A 20,461-nucleotide genomic window follows, 5' to 3' on the forward strand; every position below is an offset into this window, starting at 1 on the left:
CCAATACCTTCAACACTATGGTGTCAGGTAACCTATGCATTGGAAGTTTTAATGTGCATGTTTTGATTAATCCTAGTGCATCTCATTCTTTTGTTAACCCCGAAACAGTTCTAAGGTTGGGTTTAGTAGTTTTGAGTCTATAATGTCTATTACTTATCAATGGGCCTAAGTGTGATTCTTTTATGATAAAGATGATCTGTTAAGCCTGTCCAATGATGATGGAGGATAAATGTTTTCTAGCTGACTTGGTGGTCTTAGAATTGATGGATTTTGATATTAATCTGGGAATGGATTGGCTCTCAACCATTTATGCCACCTTAGACTATAGAAACAAAGTAGTAAAGTTCAGAGGACAGGATGGGGCATAAGTAGTTTTCTAGAGAGATTAAACATTAGCAGTAAAGGGGATGATCTCTGCGAAGCAAGCTAGCAAGATGCTCCAAAAAGGATTTTTTAGCCCATGTTAGAAAGGTTGTGGAGAATAGGGGAGAACTGGAATCAGTTCCTATGGTAAGAGAGTTTCCAGATGTGTTTGTTGAGGAACGACCTAGTCTACCAACTGAAAGGGTGATAGATTTTGAAATTGATCTAGTGCCTAGTACTAGACCTATATCTATTCCTCCTTAAAGGATGGCTCTTGTAGAGTTGAAAAAATTGAAAGAATAGCTGCAGAAATTAGTGGATAAGGGATTCATCAGGTCGAATACTTCTCCTTAGGATACTCCAGTACTATTTGTAAAGAAAAAGGATGGATTCTTGAGGCTGTGCATTGACTATAGGCAGTTGAACAAAGTAACTATGAAAAACAAGTACCCTCTACCCTGTATTGATGATTTGTTTGATCAGCTAGCTGGAGTTAGTTATTTTTCAAAGATAGATTCGAGGTTTGGATATTACCAGTTGAGGAGTAAGGAGTCAAATATTTTGAAAACTACCTTTTAGATCAGATATGGTCATTATGAGTTTCTGATAATATCGTTTAGGTTAACCAATGCCCTAGTTGCATTCATGGATCTCTTAAATGGGGTATTCACCCAATATCTAGATCACTTTGTAATCGTCCTTATTGATGATATATTGGTGTATTCCAAAAATCTAGAAGAGCATGCACGGCACTTAAGAATAGTTCTTGTAACACCCCTATTGGCATAGCCTGGTACATTTTACTATTTCGGTGATCGGTGTCGGTCCGGACAAGTAAGAGAAGTAGAACCATGTCTAAGACACCTAGATATGCCTTAAACACAAATAATTAGTAATTGTTAAATAGTTAAGTATAAAGAAGAAAAATAAAGCATAAAAAGTTAAATGAGCTAGGAGTCACAGCGATGGGTGACCTTCTCGGGAATGATTGCGAGATCAGTCTAAACTCAAATTTTGAACAGTAAAATGTGACGCCGCGGTCCTTAGAACTATTGCGAACACAGTGGAAAAGAGAAAATCACGAAAAAGAATTTTTAAGTAGGTCAAATAATTAGGTCAGGGATCCGAAGAAATATTGAATTATTTGTAAACCGGATTGAACCAGTGATGGGCAATTTAGTCAATTCACCCCTAGAGTTGACTCCTGACCTAATTGTCCAATAAAATCGGAGAAAAGAAAATTTTGAAATTGTGAATTAAATTAAAGAACTAATGAAAAAATAAATAAAAAAAGGGGAAAAAGTGTTATTACATCACTTAGATGATATCATGGATGATGTCAAAATTAATTTATTTTTGCCTACAAATTTGGACTAAGTCAAATAGCTAATTTAAAGACATAAATGAAAAAAAAAATCACTTTTTCTTCTACCCACCCATCTCTCTCTTTCATTTCTCTTCCAAAACTCCATTGAAGCCCACTTTGAGCTTGAGAAAGCCTACATCCAAGCACCTAAATCCATAAATCCCTCCATTAAATCTTGTCTTTGGATCTTGCTAAGCAATTTAGGAGCAAAAAGAAAAAAGGAATTGAAGATTTGAGAAGAGGAAGTTTTGTCTAAACAAGGTTAGTGAAGTTATTCCAAATTTCTCTTTAGATTTATGCTCATGTGCATGAGTTAAACTCAGAAATTGTGTAAAATAAAACAAAAACAATTGTAGAGGGACCAAACATGAAATTCATCCATCTAGGGTTAGGGTTTGAAATGAATGAGTTTGAAGTGTTTGAATGGTTATTTGAGGTGCATTAGGTGTAGAGATCATGAATGTGCACTTTGAATGCATAAACCTAAACTTTATGCGTAGTTAGGGTTTGAGAATTTTGAAGAAATTGGAAAAAAATTTGAGAATTAGCCAAATGATGTAGTTAACCTTATTTGAGTTGAGTAATGGTCAATTGTGACCATTTGTAGTGTGTATGAATTGTTGGAACCAAGTTCCAATTCGGATTGGTGAAGGTCAATCTGCAAGCAGCTTGACCTAGGTCCCTTTCAGGGATCAAAACTGAAAATTTACCAACCCAATTGGTATGAGGCTAATTAGGAATGAAACTAGACACAAAATGGCACATTTTTCATTTAGGAATCATGCTCAAAAAGTGACCATAACTTAGTGAACAATTAGGCCAAATCCGGAATTGGGCACACTGACTTGTACAAAAATGACCAAATGAACTGTAGTTACGTAAATGACCATAACTTGGTCTAGGAAGGTCTAAATGACCTGAATTTTACACTGATAGAAAGCTGAGACATAGCCTATAACTTTCATGAAGAAAATAAACCCAAATTTTGACTATAACCTATTTGAAAAACCACCTACAGTTAACCCACAAAAATTGCCAAAATCCAGAATTTGCCCAGAATTCTGGGTAACACCAAATTCGGCCAGCCAAGTTCAAATGGCCATAACTAGGGCTACAAAACTCCAAATGGAGTGCTTTAAAAAGGGGAATAAAGTTAAGACAATAAGGAACAACTTCTATGAAGAAAACTTAGCCAAATTACCACAACAACTTCATCAATGGAACAGTGCAAGACAGGGCACCAAATCTGAAATTTTAGAATTTCACCTAAGAAACTTAAAGTTTGAGGAAAATAACTAAAACCAACAAGTTAGGTAACCAAAATGTGGTATGTGGGTGAAATTAGAATTTCCATATCTATTAAGCATTAGAAAGTCAACAAATTGACTTGAATAGTGTCGTAAATAGTAACTCCGAAATGAAAATTTCCAAGAATGTTAGTTTAAGCATATTGGGGCTAGAATTAAGTATATATGAATTAATTATTGGATTTATTGTGAGATAAGATACTAAAAAACTATAAATTGTGTGTTTCAGCTTAAAAAGACCTGGAAAAGGATAAGGCAAACTGAGTCAAGGCCAAGAGGCAACTCACATCAGGTTTGTGCACAATAAACTTAAATTCTTTGTTTCTACTTGACAATTTTTGAAATAAATGTTATGAATAATTTTGATTGTTATGGCTTTGAAAATCTTATTTGAAAAATAGTGTTTTGCCTACTTTGTAAATGAAAAGTTTGGAATGAAATATGATTTGAGTTTTGCGTGAAATATTTGAATAACTTGATTTAAATTGTTTTTGATTCACACTTGGCATGGCAATATCACTATGTTCCTCCTCTATTTATGGGGTGAGTTTGACTATATTCCTCCCTCTCTGGCTTGTCAGTCTGAGGTGAGTTTGGATGAGTACTCATTAGCTAGCTAGCCACCTCCCTCATTGATTTCGATTAGTGGGGTGAGTTTACCTTGTCGTGGTGTATAACACGGCATGTTTGAAAATTTTGTGTCATGGCCTAAGTTATGTTATTGATTGGCAACACTATGATTATTAAATTGTTTGATCAAATTTGTGTTATATTAAGTTTTGAAAATTGTGAAATATTTAAATTGTGATTTGTTATCAATGTGATTTAAAAAAATTTGTGAAATGTGATTGTGAAATATTTGAACTGTAAATTAATGACAAATATTTTATATTTTGTATTTTATATTTATTGTGCACCACTGAGTATTTTTATATTCAGCGATAGCTTTCTTTGCTATCACAGATAGAGACAAGGAAAAAGCAGTAGAGTGAGCTACTGATTGTTGGGACTACACGGAGGCTTTTGTACGGGTATTTAGTTATACCCTTGAAGTTTATTTTAATATAAATAGTTTAGTGTCATATGTGTTAATGTAAAATTAAGCAGTTGTACATTAAAGTTGTAATAATATTATTTTTTATTTTTTTTTTGTAAATTAAGATTTGTGTATGTAAATTTAATTTAATGCAATGTTTATGAGTTTATCAAATTATTTTGTACAATTTTTGAGTTGTGAATTTTGAATGGAAATTTGGTTGAATTGTATTGATTTGAGGAGATATTGACGGTTGGGGGTGAGAAATGAAATGAATTATTTAGAAGTGTTTTTCACAGGTTTTGAAGAACTATTTTTTCCAAATATAAACGGCACTCTGCCGAAAATTTTCTAAAATTTACGTAAAATAAAAATGTACAAAAATTTTAACTATTTTTTAAACTTTAAGTAAATATTTTTAATACCTGCTGTAAAAGCTCACCATTTTCAAAAAGTAAGAAAATTGTTTTAAAATCCCTTGTAGCATATTTAATGGGTTACCAGTAGGTGAAGTACGGTAATTCATTAGATGTACTACGGGATCATGTTACATCTTACTGAGGGGTAGGGTGTAACATGTGTAGTGGTATCAGAGCAATGGTTTTAAAATAAATTTTGAACTGTGAATTTGAAACATTTTGTCGGTAAATACAACTGCTCAAATGTTTGATACATATGACATATTTACATCATGAATATGCACTAACGGAGGTCAACCTCCTTGTGTTTGTTATCAGAGAGTAGAAAATTTCTAAAAGCAGAATGGAAGAAGGAGATTATTCCGTAGAACAATTTGTCGAGGCTGAGGCCCAAGGAGAAGCCCCAGCACTCCAGAATGTGAGTGGGTCAACCACTCCAGCTCCTCCTCAAGCACCGCAGTTTCTTACTCAGTTTGCACAGTAGATGGCTACATTCTTTCAACAAATGGCGAGAAACTTGCCAACACAAGCTCAGACACAAGCCCCTACAGCACAACCATAGCCCCCAGCAAGACAATATGAGAAGTTAATGAAATTTGGGGCTACAGAATTCAAAGGAACAGTGGATCTACTGGAAGCAGAACAGTGGTTAAAGAGGATGGAACGGATTTTCAGAAAACTACAGTGTGCTGAAGAGTTGAAGTTCGAATATTCAGTATCACTTCTCCAAGGGGATGCATATGAATGGTGGAAGACCATCCCCCACAGCCTGATAGAGCCACCAGTCCTCACATGGGCAGACTTTTTGGGAGAATTTGGCAAAAGTGGGTCCCCGATACTTATGCAGACATGAAGCTGCAAGATTTTTTATGTTTGAAGCAAGGGGACAGATCTATAGCAAAGTATGAGCGGGATTTCTCTCGACCAAGCCACTATGCCGGAAGCTTGGTCAACACCCCTAGAGACAGGTGTAAGAGGTTTGAGGTTGGGTTAAGGCCTAGCTTGAGAATGCAAGTGGTGGGGTTCCGACACTAAAATTTTTTTGAATTGATTTCACAAGCCCTGGAACTAGAAAGGATAGAATCAGAAGGGGCAGTGAAAAAGAGTACAGAAGAGAAAGAGAAAACAGAAAAAGCTATTGGCCAAACTACAGAAAGTAGTTCGGGAAAGAAAAAATATTTTGGAGGATCTAGCTCACACGAATCAGGTAGAGGTAGATCTTCTGGACAAAAATCACCCCGATGCGATCAGCAAACTCAGCAAACACACAGAAATACACTGTCGAATCTACTTTGTGAGACTTATGGTAAACCACATAGTGAAGTATGTTATAGAGCTATAAGAGCATGTTTTAATTATGGAGGGACTGGTCATTTTGTTAAGGATTGCATAAGTCCATGCCGTTATGGATCATTTAGCATGTCAGAAGGATCAGCCCAAGTTTCTACCCCAAAGAGTTCACCAACAATTGGTAGAGGCAGAGGCAGAGACAGAGGTAGGGGTAGTACACTTGGAAGTCAGAGTACTGTGAATCAGCAAGGACAAGGTGATGCTCCAGTTAGAGTATACACTATGCGACAAAGGGATGAGATGAGACTTTTGACATTATTACTGGTATTTTCTCAATTCTTAACTAAGATATGTATATGTATAGAAATCAATTTTGATGTGTTAGTGATTAGTCTTTTAGGATAAGAATTACGATAATAAGCGTGATTGGAATTAATTTTGGAAATGTTTCTAGTGAGAGACATCTCCTAGACTACGATAAATTATAAAGTTAATTAGTAAGTCTAATTAGGTAAGGCAAGAGGACCTAAAAGTAAGTTATAGTAATATAGCTACCTTATATATGGGTAAGGGTATTACTGCTGATAGATGTCAGTGGGTACCATAATCAAAATAAGTTTAAGATATTAGTGGATTTGAAAGAAATAAGACATAGGGAAGTTTAACCTATTGGGATGTATCATAGTAACTATGCAATATTCTTGATATTTGTGCTGTAAGCTGCAGATTACAGTACTGACTTGGGATTTATTGTGTAGAGCTACGTACTACCCAATAGTACACAAGAATAAGAATAGTTGCAAATGGCATCTATTTTGGTATAGTTATGATAAGATAAAGTTTTCTTATTGGAAAGGAGTTTGAAAATCCTAACCCGGGATTTAAAACTCTAAAGTTAGAATATCGAAAGGTTATAGTTCAGTACAAAAGGAAGTAATGACTACACATTAGTGCAAAATAAGCTATAGAATATCGATAGATAAAAGAGTTGTGGAAGTAAAAATTAGAATAGTTAGTGCAAATATAATAAAGAAACATTATAAATATTACTTAAAGTGTTGACTAGAATGGTCAGAGGACCAAATCAAAGTAATATTAAAGTATAGCAGATTTATTAGGAATGATAAGAGGTGCTAAATCATGACTCAACAGTCGAATTAAGGAAGAAGATAAGATTGAGGAATAAAATAATTAAAGTTAAGTTGTGGAATGAAAAAAAAAAAAGATTACAAAGGAAAATAATTGCTAAAGAAACAGTAAGAAAAGATTATGATTGTACAAACAAATTAAATGTTACATGAGATTATTAAAGTCTTACACAGACTCAAAGGAATGAAGATTATAAGATTATGTAAAAAGGAGAAAGACTAAGTTCTCATTACCTAGGATCACACGAGGTCCTAGAAAGAGTGGATCCGTTAGCACACAAATTTGCTTACCTCTAGAATTGAAATGAATTCAAAATTAACTTATGACAGAAGCTCCTAAGGAACTTGGCACACGAGGTGAGCAATCGATATGTAAATATTATTGGTTAAAGTGCTACGGACCATCATTCCGATGATGAGGCTCCATGAAAATGTGAGAAAAACATGAGAAAATAACACATATAACTAATTAAGGACAGATAGTGGGCAAAATTTCGAGGACGAAATTTCTTTTAAGGGGGGGAGAATTGTAATACCCCTAATGGCATAGCCTGGTACATTTTACTATTTCGGTGACCGGTGTCAATCCGGACAAGTAAGAGAAGTAAAACCATGTCTAAGACACCTAGATAAGCCTTGAACACAAATAATTAGTAATTGCTAAATAGTTAAGTATAAAGAAGAAAAATAAAGTATAAAAAGTTAAATGAGCTGGGAGTCACAGCAATGGGTGACCTTCTCGAGAATGACTGCGAGATCAGTATAAACTCAAATTTTGAACCATAAAATGTAACGTCGCGGTCCTTAGGACTATTGCGAACACAGTGGAAAAGAGAAAATCATGAAAAAGAATTTTTAAGTAGGTCAAATAATTAGGTCAGAGATCTGGAAGAAATATTAAATTATTTGCAAACTGGATTGAACCAGCGAGGGGCAATTTGGTCAATTCACCCCTAGAGCTGACTCCTGACCTAATTGTCCAATAAAATTGGAAAAAAGAAAATTTCAAAATCTAGAATTAAATTAAAGAACTAATGGAAAAATAAATAAAAAAAAAGAGGAAAAAGTGTTATTACATCACTTAGATGACATCATGGATGATGTCAAAATTAATTTATTTTTGCCTACAAATTTGGACTAAGTCAAATAGCTAATTTAAAGACATAAATAAAAAAAAAATTCACTTCTTCTTCTACCCATTTCAGCCATCCATCTCTCTCTTACATTTCTCTTCCAAAACTCCATTAAAGCCTACTTTGAGCTTGAGAAAGCCTACATCCAAGCACCTAAATCCATAAATCTCTCCATTAAATCTTGTCTTTGGATCTTGCTAAGCAATTTAGGAGCAAAAAGAAGAAAGGAATTGAAGATTTGAGAAGAGGAAGTTTTGTCTAAACAAGGTTAGTGAAGTTATTCCAAATTTCTCTTTAGATTTATGCTCATGTGCATGAATTAAACTTAGAAATTGTGTAAAATCAAACAAAAACAACTGTTGAGGGACCAAACATGAAATTCATACTGTGACACCCCTTACCCGACTATAGTGTAGCCGAGCAAGTTATGCCACTCAGTGTGCCGAGCACTCTATTTTTATCTTAATTAATTTTTTTATCATAATTTTGAATATAACTTGTGAAATATAATTCATTTTAAGCCATTTATCGAAATTATTATTTCTTTGAGGTTCCGAAAATTTTAAAGAAAATCCGGCGGAGTACCGGCTAAAAATGAAGAAAACAGTTCTTCGGAACCTGTGAAAAACACTTCCAATATTCATATATTCGTATTCAATTACTCTCAAACTCCAATAATCATCATCTCAACATTTGTCAACCATTCATTTCTCAATTTCAATTTTCAATCGTTCATCTCATTTAATAGTCATGTAACAATCACAGATCAATATTCACTTTTCCATTTACAAACACAAATTTGCATTATTTACATGAAAATCAAAATACATTACATAAGTTTCATTACATATGAGAAAATCAAAATTTATTACAGAATGCCAAAATGACACCTAGTGTCCTACCAATGCAACTGAAGTTGAGGTGACACGGACACTATGCGTAATCGTGAACCGCCTTACCGAATGCGTGGTTGTAACACCCTCCGTGTAGCAATTCCATACGATCTCTTTCGGTGACTGGTGTCGGTTGAGACAGCTAGAACGTCCGGAAAAATATTTAAACTAAAGTCAGGGACCATAATTAACTCAAATATTAATGAGAAAAATTTAGTAAAAATTTTAGAAATAAAATACAACCAAGCAAAACGAGCCGGTGCCCAAGCGATGGGTAACCGGAGGGAAGTTGCGGTTCTCGCAACGAGGAGCCCTAGACCCGGGGGAAAAATTATAAAATAATTTTTGGGACTCCAGAGAAGGGTCATTGAGGTTCCTATGGCATTAGAATGCCAAGAAAATATTTAGAAAAATTTTTCAATCGGTACAGCCAATTTTGACCCGTTAAGCCAAACGGAGGGCATTTTGGTCATTTCGCCTTCAGAGGTGATTTTTGGCCGACTTGTCCAGTTGAGTAAATAATTAATATGACATAAAATGTGAATAAATATTGTTGAAAACTGAATTGAAAATGATTAGAAAAGAAAAGGAAAGAAAAATCCATAAAAAGCAATTTATGACATCTTTATGATGTCACTTACAAGTCTCCACCAATTGCATTCAAATAAGCATTATTAAAACACTTAAAAGAGTCAAAATGGACCAAAATAAATCTGCTCTTCTTCTTCTTCTTCAGCCAAAACGTGAACTCCCCTCTCCCTCCATTGAAGCTCTTGTTTCAAGCTTGATTTCCTTCACTTCCCACCATAAAATCTCTTCTTCTTTTCATTAAAATTTGTCCACTCATCTTGGGAGAGCTATTGGCAGCCTAGAAAGTGTAGGAAAGTGAAGTTTAGAGGTGGGAAAAATCAGCCCTAATCAAGGTTAGCGCATTAGACACTTAAAACTTCTTATTTTCATGAATTGTAACTTGTATTGAGTGAGAATTTCAACTAAAATGAACAAGAATTATGTGTATACATACTATGAATTTTTGGCAGCCAAGGAAAGGAAGAAAAGTGGAGTTGAAGCTTAGAAAATTCTGCCATTAAAGAGGTTATTGCTTAATTATGCATGTATATCTCTTGTTCCATGTTAAGGACTTAAAAATGAGTATGAAATTGTGGAGTAAATGAATGAAACTTATGGGTATGTATGCTATGGATTTTGGCTGCCCTAAGGAAGGAACAAAGGTGGAGTGTTTTTGATGGTTTTAATAGACTTAGAATGAATTAAAGATTATGCTTAAGGTGTATATACACATATATAGTGAATGGAAGTGCTTAATTAGGTGTATGTGTGAATCATAAGGGAAAACTAGGGTTTTGAGAAGTGAAAAATTGAATTGGCTTAGGAAATTTTTAGAGCACATTTTAATGGTCAATTAGTGACCATTTTAGGTATGTTGACCATAATTAGAACTTAAAAATAGACTGGCAAAGTCAAGGTATAAACGCCTATATGACAGAAAGATAGGGACTGAAAATTCAATCCCTTTGCACTGCCATAACTTGCGCTCAGTTAGTCCAATTGGTGTTTGGCCAATTGGACATGAAACTAGGCTTATAATGGCACATTTTTGCTGAAGAAACCATGCCCAAAAGAACAAAGCAAGAGGACCAAAACTTGGCCCCAATCCGGACACCCTGCACAGCCCTCTGCAGAATTGACCAAATGAACAGTAACTGTTCATTTGGCCATAACTCACTGTAGATTTGGTCAATTGACCTGAAAGTTTTACAGCAACAAGTTAAGACATAGACAAACAACTTTCATGAAGGAACCTACCCCAAATTATGGCCAGAACCTAACCCAAATGGCAATGGCAGCCACTGTTCAAACCTGCAACTCTGCAGATTTTGATTTGAGCAGCCATGTTTGGATGACTATAACTCTCTCTAGAAAACTCGGATTTAGGCGATTCTTGAACCGATGGAAACCTAAGGCATAGTAGAACATTTCATATGAAGAAAGTTAGACCAAATTATGAACTTAACTTGGTCAAATTACTGACCAAAGTTGGACCAAAAATCACAAAGACCCAATATAGCGGCATGAATAGTGCACGTGAACAAGAAACTTATTTTGGCCATAACTTGAGCTACAAAACTCCAAATGGAGTGATTCAAAAAATAAATTCAACTAGACAGAATAAGGAACAACTTTCATGTTTACCATTTCCTCAAATTCCCACTGTAAAAATAACAAATGGAACAGAAAGATGAAGCATGAAAATCGAAAATTTTGCTCAATTAGCATTAAGCTTAAAAATGGTATTGGCAACCAATACCAACAAATTTGAAATACAAAATGTGGTATGTTTGAGGTGTTAAGATCAATACACCTATTGTCTATCCAAAAGTCAACATTTTGTTGACCAATGGTGAATAGTGACACAAAACCAAAAATTGGCAATTTTGCCAAAATGACCTAAGCTTTGAGAAAGTGACCAAAACCAACAAGTTTGAAATATAAAATGTGGTATGTTTGGGGTGTTAAAACCAATACACCTATTTTCTATGCAAAAGTCAACTTTTAGTTGACTAATGAAATGAATAGTAACATTCAAACTTGAAATTCAAAAAAAATTGTGAAACTTAAAATGCAAAATGCCTAGTAGGCCTAATGTGATTGGTTTGGATAGTTTGGCATGCCCATAGGGTATTGTGATAGCAGTACTTCGAAAGGAAAGGCTTTATGCCGTATTCATGGCTTTATTACTGTATTCATGGCTTTTATTCCCGTATTCATGGCTTTTATGCCAATTATGTGATATCATGGCTTTTTAGCCATCGATCGCATACACGGTTGGCGTTCGCGTCCCATGGTATGACGGCGAGGCATGGTGTCGGTGCCAACGACACATTATCCATCGATCTTCCAAAGATAGGTTACTTGGGCATGGAAAAGTATAAGCGTCAGAATTGAACTGATTGTTAAAGACAATACGAAAATTAAATATCAGGAATGATTATGATAGAATACAAAGAAACTCAAGATCTTGAAGAAAATAATTAACAAAATACATGAAGAAGTTAATATCATAAAACGTAAATAGCCCTCGACTAAACACTAAGTTGGTAATTATTCAGTTCTTATGAACACAATGGCTAATAAATAATGATTTTTATATTGCAAATTATTACTTTAAATTTAATTATTTGCACCACTAAGCTTTATGTTTAGCGCGTCGCTTTTGCAACGCGTAGTGCGAAGATTGACAGAGCGCCCGATGAACCACAGTTCGGTAAGGCGGTTCACGATTACGCATAGTGTATGCATGTCACCTCACCGTCTGATGCATTGGTAGGACACTATGTGTCATTTTGGTATATTGTAATTAATTTTATTTTCCTTTGTATAAATGAAACTTATGTAATGTATTTTGATTTTCATGTAAATAATGAAAATTTGTGTTTGTGAATGGAAAGGTAAATATTGATCTGTGACTGTTTAATGACTATCAAATGAAATGGATGATTGAGAACTGAAATTGAGAAATGTTGTTGAGATGAATGATTGAGAAATGAATGGTTGAAAAATATTGAGATTTTGATATTGGAGTTTGAGAATGCATGAATATGATTATTAGAAGTGTTTTTCACAGGTTCCGAAGAACGGTTTTCTCCATTTTTAGCCTGTATTCTGCCGGATTTTCTTTAAAATTTTCGGAACCTCAAATAAATAGTAATTTCGATAAATGGCTTAAAATGAATTATATTTCACAAGTTATATTCAAAACTATGATAAAAATGAATTAAGATAAAATAGAGTGCTCCGGCACACTGAGTGGCATAACTTGCTCGGCTATACTGTAGTCGGGTAAGGGGTGTCACAGTGGTCTACTGGGCCCTCTGTCCAAATCTTCAGTACCTACGCGTTGCAAAAGCGACGCGCTAAGCATAAAGCTTAGTGGTGCCAATAATACAAGAAAATATAATATGCAAATAAAAATAATAATTTCCTTGCTATTGTGTTCATAAGAAATGAATAATTACTAACTTATTGTTTAGTCGAGGGCTAATCATGTTTTATGATATTAACTTCTTCATGCATTTCGTTAATTATTTTCTTCATGATCTTGAGCTTCTTTGTATTTTTGTAATTATTCCTGATACTTAATTTTCGTATTTTCTTTAATAATCAGTTCAATCACAGTTATACTTTTCCATGCCCAAGTAACCTATACTGGACGACTGGACTGGATAACGGGTCGTTGGCACTAGACACCACGGTGCCTCGGGCCGTCATACCATGGGACGCAGAACGTCAACCACGTATGCAATCAGTATGGCTAAAAGCCATGAATACGGGCATAAAAGCCATGAATACTGACATAAAAGCCATGAATACGGGCATAAAGCCATGAATACAGGCATAAAGCCTTTCCTTTCGCAGTACTGCTAAAACAATACCCTATTGGCATGCCAAACTATCCAAACCAATCACATTAGGCCTACTAGGGCATTTTGCATATTTAAGTTTCATAATTTTTGGATTTCAAGTTTTCATGTCACTATTCATTTCATTAGTCAACTAAAATGTTGACTTTTGCATAAACAATAGGTACATTGGTTTTAATACTCCCAACATACCACATTTTGTATTCAAAACTTGTTAGTTTTGGTCACTTTCTCAAAGTTTAGGTCATTTTGGCAAAATTGCCAATTTTTTGGTTTTGGTGTCACTATTCACCTCATTGGTCAACAAAAATGTTGACTTTTAGAATAAAAATGTGTACATTGACTTTGGCACTCCCAACATACCACATTTGGTGTTTAAAACTTGTTGGCATTAAGTGTTAATACCATTTCCAAGCATTAAACCAAAAGAGCAGATTTTTCAGTTTTGGTGAGTCAACTTCACTGTTCCATTGGACACTGTTACTATTGAAATTTGAAGAAATGTAAAACATGAAAGTTGTTCCTTATTTTGTCTAGTTGAATTTCCTTTTTTGAATCACTCCATTTGGAGTTTTGTAGCTCCAGATATGGCTCAAAAACCCAAGCTGTCCGGATATGCATTCTGCAGAAATTTACCATATCTACAGTGCATGAACAGTAACTTGAGTCACTTGGTTGAATGGGTTCTGGCCATAATTTGGGGTATGTTCCTTCATGAAAGTTGTTTGTCTATGTCTTAACTTGTTGCTGTAAAAATTTCAGGTCAATTGACCAAATCTACAGTGAGTTATGGCCAAATGAACAGTTCATTTGGTCAATTCTGCAGAGGCAATTTCAGGGTATCCGGATTGGGGCCAAGTTTTCGTCCTCTTGCTTTGGTCTTTTGGGCATGGTTTCTTCAGCAAAATGTGCCATTATAAGCCTAGTTTCATGTCCAATTGGCCAAACACCAATTGGACAAGCACAGCCCAAGTTATGGCAGTGCAAAGGGACTGAATTTTCAGTCCCTATGCTGCTGTCCTAGGGCAGTTTATACCTTGACTTTGCCCTACCATTTTTCAGTCTAAATTGTGTTCAACATACCTAAAATAGTCACTAATTGACCATTAACAAGTTCTCTAACAATTCCCTAAGCCAAATCACATTTTCATCTTTCAAAACCGTAGCTTCACAACATAATTTCTACAAGGTGCCTTAGTTAGCATGCCAATTCATCACCTATGTGTATATATATATATATATATATATATATATATATCCTCAACATCCTTTTAGTCCACTTTAAGACCAACAAAACACTTATTCCTATACCTTCAATAGGGCTGCCGAATTCTATATTGGACATGCACATGAGTTTGGTTTATTTCATTCACAAATACTTGTTGGTTTCAAGTCCTTAACATAGAAATTAAAAGTTTTAAGTGTACATATGCACTAACCTTGATTGGGCAGAATTTCCAAAGCCCTAAACCTCACTTTTCTTCCTTTCCTTGGCTGCCAAAAGCTTTGTCTAGGTGTGGGATTAATTTTTGATGAAGGGACTTATGGGTTTTAGGGTGAGGAAGCATGGAATTTAAAGCTTGAAATAGCTTTCATGGAGGTGGCTATGGTGTAAACCCTCTCAACCCTCTCTCTACATTTTTGGCTGCTGGTTTTTGGTCCATTTGGTCTTCATTTTATGTCTTTTAATGGTTTAGTCAAATGGTAGCTTAATGGTGATTGGTGGTGGCTTTTTAATGACATCACCTTATGTCATTATTAAGCATTTTTCTTCATTTTCTTTTCTTTCCTCCACTACTCATTTCCAATTTCATTTTTAGTAATGGTTCTTCATATTTTATGTCATATTAATTATTTACTTAACTGAACAAGTCGGCCAAAAATCACCTCTGAAGGCGAAATGACCAAAATGCCCTCCGTTTGGCTTAACGGGTCAAAATTGGCTGTACCGATTGAAAAATTTTTCTAGGCATTTTCTTGACATTCTAATGCTATGGGAACCTCAGTAACCCTTCTCTGGAGTCCCAAAAATTATTTTATAATTTTTCCCACGGGTCTAGGGCTCCTCGTTGCGAGAACCGCAACTTCCCTCCGGTTACCCATCGCTTGGGCACCGGCTCATTTTGCTTGGTTGTATTTTATTTCTAAAATTTTTACTAAGTGTTTCTTATTAATATTTGAGTTAATTATGGTTCCTGACTTTAGTTTAAATATTTTTCCGGACGTTCTAGCTGTCCGGACCGACACCGGTCACCGGAACAGTAGGATGTACGGAGTTGCTACCGGGAGGATGTTACACATACAGCTACTGTTAGGGTTTGAAATGAATGAGTTTGAAGTGTTTGAATGGTTATTTGAGATGCATTAGGTGTAGAGATCATGAATGTGCACTTCGAATGCATTAAACTGAACTTTATGTGTAGTTAGGGTTTGAGCATTTTGAAGAAATTGGAAAAAAATTTAAGAATTGGCCAAATGATGTAGTTAACCTTATTTGAGTAGAGAATGGTCAATTGTGACCATTTGTGGTGTGTATGAATTGTTGGAACCAAGTACCAATTCGGATTGGTGAAGGTAAATCTGCAGGCAGCTTGACCTAGGTCCTCTTCAGGGACCAAAACTAAAAATTTACCAACCCAATTGGTGTGAAGCCAATTGAAATGAAACTAGACACAAAATGACAAATTTTTCATTTAGGAATCATGCCCAGAAAGTAACCATAACTTAGTGAACAATTAGGCCAAATTTGGAATTGGGCACACTGACCTGTACAAAAATGATCAAATGAACAGTAGTTACGTAAATGACCATAACTTGGTCTAGGAAGGTCCAAATGACCTGAATTTTATACCGATAGAAAGCTGAGACATAGCCCTACAACTTTCATGAAGAAAATAAACCCAAATTTTGACCATAACCTATTTGAAAAACCACCTGCAATCAACCCACAAAAATTGCCAAAATCCAGAATTTTCCCAGAATTTTGGGTAACACCAAATCCGGCCAGCCATATTCAAATGGCCATAACTAGGGCTACAAAACTCCAAATGGAGTGATTCAAAAAGAGGAATAAAGTTAAGACAATAAGGAACAACTTCTATGAAGAAAACTTGGCCAAATTACTACAGCAACTTGATCAATGGAACAGTGCAAGACAAGGCACCAAATCTGAAATTTTGGAATTTCACCTAAAAAACTTAAAGTTTGAGGAAAACAACCAAAACCAACAAGTTAAGTAACCAAAATGTGGTATGTGGGTGAAATTAGAATTTCCATATCTATTAAGCATTAGAAAGTCAACAAATTAACTTGAATAGTGTCGTGAATAGTAACTCCGAAATGAAAATTTCCAAGAATGTTAGTTTAAGCATATTGAGGGTAGAATTAAGTACATATGAATTAATTATTAGATTTATTATGAGATAAGATACCGAAACACTATAAATTGCGTGTTTCAGCTGAAAAAGACCTGGAAAAGGATAGGACAAACTGAGTCAAGGCTTAGAGGCGACTCACATCAGGTTTGTGCACAACAAACTTAAAATTCTTTGTTTCTACTTGACAATTCTTGAAATAAATGTTGTGAATAATTTTGATTGTTATGACTTTAAAAATCTTATTTGAAAAATAGTGTGTTGCCTACTTTGTAAATGAAAAGTTTGGAATGAAATGTGATTTGTGTTTTGCGTGAAATGTTTGAATAACTTGATTTAGATTGTTTTTTATTCACACTTGGCATGGCAATATCACTATGTTCCTCCTTCTCTGGCTTGCCAGTCTGAGGTGAGTTTGGATGAGTACTCATTAGCTAGCTAGCCACCTCCCTCATTGATTTCGATTGATTTCGATTAGTGGAGTGAGTTTGCCTTGTCGTGGTGTACAACACGGCATGTTTGGAAATTTTGTGTCATGGCCTAAGTTATGTTATTGATTGGCAACACTATGATTATTAAATTGTTTGATCAAATTTGTGTTATATTAAGTTTTAAAAATTGTGAAATATTTAAATTGTGATTTGTTATAAATGTGATTTAAAAAAATTTGTGAAATGTGATTGTGAAATATTTGAACTGTAAATTAATGACAAATATTTTATATTTTGCATTTTATATTTAGTGTGTACCACTGAGTATTTTTATATGCAGCGATAACTTTCTTTGCTGTCGCAGACAGAGACAAGGAAAAAGCAGTAGAGTGAGCTACTGATTGTTGGGACTACACGGAGGCTGTTGTACAGGTATTTAGTTATGCCCTTGAAGTTTATTTTGATGTAAATAGTTTAGTGTCATATGTGTTAATATAAAATTGAGCAGTTGTACATTAAAGTTGTAATAATATTATTTTTTATTTTTCTTTTGTAAATTAAGATTTGTGTATGTAAATTTAATTTAATGCAATGTTTATGAGTTTATCAAATTATTTTGTACAATTTTTAAGTTGTGAAATTTGAGTTGAAATTTGGTTGAATTGTATTAATTTGAGGATATATTGGCAGTTAGGGTTGAGAAATGAAATTAATTATTTTGAAGTGTTTTTCACAGGTTTTGAAGAACTGTTTTTCCCAAATATAGACGGCACTCTACTGAAAATTTTTCAAAATTTAAGTAAAATAAAAATGTACAAAAATTTTAACTAATCTTTAAACTTTAAGTAAATGTTTTTAATATCTGCTGTAAAAGCTTACCATTTTCAAAAAGTAAGAAAACTGTTTTAAAATCCCTTGTAGTATATTTAATGGGTTACTAGTAGGTGAAGTACGGTAATTAATTAGATGTACTACGGGATCATGTTACATCTTACTGAGGGGTAGGGTGTGACAATTCTCTAGACGTTGATGGAGCATCGGCTATATGCCCAGTCTCTAAGTGTGAGTTTTGGCTAAAGAGTATATCTTTCTTAGGACATATAATGATAGAGAATGGAATTGAAATGGATCCTAAAAAGGTAAAAGTAGTGTTGGATTGGCCAAAGCCAACCATAGTAATGGAGATCAAGAGTTTCCTAGGTATGGGTGGCTATTATAGGAGATTTGTACCTGATTTCTATAAAATAGCTGCTCCAATGGCTAGGTTAACTCAAAAGAATAGAAAGTTTAATTAGAGTGATGAATGTGAGGAGAGCTTTCAAAAGCTTAAGGAGTGTTTGATTTCAGCACCAGTGCTAGCTCTAACTATAGGCAGTGAGGATTTCACTGTCTATTGTGATGCCTCCAGAGTGGATTTGGGATGTGTTCTCATACAGAAGAGAAAAGTAATAGTTTATGCTTCAAGACAATTGAAGAAGAATGAAGCTAATTATCCCACTCATGACTTAGAAATAGTGGCCGTAGTTTTTACCTTAAAGATGTGGAGACATTATCTTTATGGAGCAAAATGAGAGATCTTCACATACCACAAGAGTCTCTAATGCATATTTAAGTAGAAAAGTTGAATATCAGATAAAAAGATGGGTAGAACTGCTCAGTGATTATGACTGTACAATTAATACCATTCAGAAAAAAACAAATGTTATTATAAATGCCCTCAGCTAGAAATCATTGGCAGTTTGGCACATACCTTCATAGAAAGATGGCCCATCTTAAAAGAGTTACACCAATTGATTGGAGAATGGTTGCAACTAGAGTTATCAGCCAAGGATACCTAGATAGCTTAGATGAAGGTGATACTAGTGTACCTAAGGAAAATAATAGAGAAATAGCATGAGGACCCTGAGTTGGTGAAAATAGCATAGCAGTGCAAAAAGGGAAGAACAGTGAGTTTCATTTCGGTGGAAAAGGAATGTTAAGATACGGTAACAGATTATGTGTACCAAATGACAACCAAGTCAAGGGACACATTAAGAAGGAAGCTCATAATGCTAAGTATAGTGTGCACCCTAGAGCCACCAAAATGTATCAAGATTTAAAGGTGTACTGGTAGCCTTCCATGAAAAAGAAGATTGCACAGTTTGTGACTACTTGTGAGGTGTGACAGAGAGTGAAGCTAGAGCATCAAAAGCTAACAAGAATGCTCAACCCACTACCCATTCCAGAGTAGAAATGGGAAAATGTGGCATGGATTTTGTTATGGGATTACTAGTCGCTTCCAACAAATATGACTCGATATGGATTATAGTGGAGAAGTTGACCAAGATGGCTTACTTCATTCCTGTTAGAGCTAACTACTTTGTGAATAAGTTGGTTCAGGTGTACGTGGTAGAGATGATAAAGTTACATAGAGCTCTAGTAGCAATAGTCTCTGATAGAGGACCAAAGTTCACATCAAGGTTTTGGTGCCGTCTTCAAAATGAATTAAGCGCCAGGTTAGACTTCAGCATGGCCTTTCATCCTTAAATAGATGGACAGTCAGAAAGAACCATACAAACTTTGGAGGATATGCTGAGAATGTCTGTACTTAACTTTGGTGGATCATGAAAAAGGTACCTTCCCCTAGTTGAGTTTGCATATGACAACAACTATCACTCTAGTATCAGAATGGCACTATATAAAGCTCTGTATGGGAGGAAATGTAGGTCTCCTATGTGTTGAGAAGAAGTTGGTGAAAGAGCTTTAGTAGAAACAGAGTTGGTAAAAGTTACCAATCAAGCCATGCCCTTAATTAAGGCAAGGTTGAAGATAACAGCCAGTAAATAAAAAAGTTATGCAGCTCTTTGTAAAAGAGAAGTGATTTTTCAGGAAGGAGACATGGTGCTTCTGAAGGTATCTCCAATAAGGGTGTCATCAGATTTGGAAAAAAGAGGTAAGCTAGCTCCAAGATACATTGGACCATATGAAGTGCTGCAAATGGTTAGAAATGTGTCTTATGAGTTAGTTTTGCCACCAAAAATAGAAAGGATACATCTGGTGTTTCATGTTTCTATGTTGAGGAAGTTCATATTAGATCCGAACAAGGTTATAACTGAACCAGACATGGAAATTTCTGAAGATCATTCTTATGTTAAACAATCTATCTAGATTGTAGACACTCAAGTTAAAAAGCTGAGGAACAAAGATGTATCGATGGTTAAGGTATTATGGAACCACCACAACATGGAAGAGTGCACGTGGGAAACCCGTGATTCCATGA

The 20,461-nt window shown here is 35.0% G+C and overlaps 1 protein-coding gene across 1 annotated transcript; it reads left to right on the forward strand.

Annotated features, from left to right (window-relative positions):
* Positions 1-18,964: 18,964 nt before the first annotated feature.
* Positions 18,965-19,728, forward strand: LOC131176516 (uncharacterized). The gene is made up of 2 exons (XM_058141563.1): positions 18,965-19,055; positions 19,370-19,728. Exons 1-2 carry the CDS (start codon positions 18,965-18,967, stop codon positions 19,726-19,728), a joined length of 450 nt encoding a protein of 149 aa, XP_057997546.1.
* The last annotated feature ends 733 nt before the right edge of the window (positions 19,729-20,461 follow it).

Source organism: Hevea brasiliensis, unplaced genomic scaffold (assembly GCF_030052815.1).
Source record: "Hevea brasiliensis isolate MT/VB/25A 57/8 unplaced genomic scaffold, ASM3005281v1 Scaf149, whole genome shotgun sequence".
In the NCBI taxonomy this organism is placed as follows: Eukaryota; Viridiplantae; Streptophyta; class Magnoliopsida; order Malpighiales; family Euphorbiaceae; genus Hevea; species Hevea brasiliensis.

What these genes read in the sequence shown, in the direction of transcription:
- LOC131176516 (XM_058141563.1), top strand. Translation starts at nt 18,965, where the DNA reads ATGGCCCATCTTAAAAGAGTTACACCAATTGATTGGAGAATGGTTGCA. An exon ending in CCTAGATAGCTTAGATGAAG is followed by an intron (nt 19,056 to 19,369) that starts GTGATACTAGTG and finishes GAGGTGTGACAG; the next exon opens with AGAGTGAAGCTAGAGCATCA.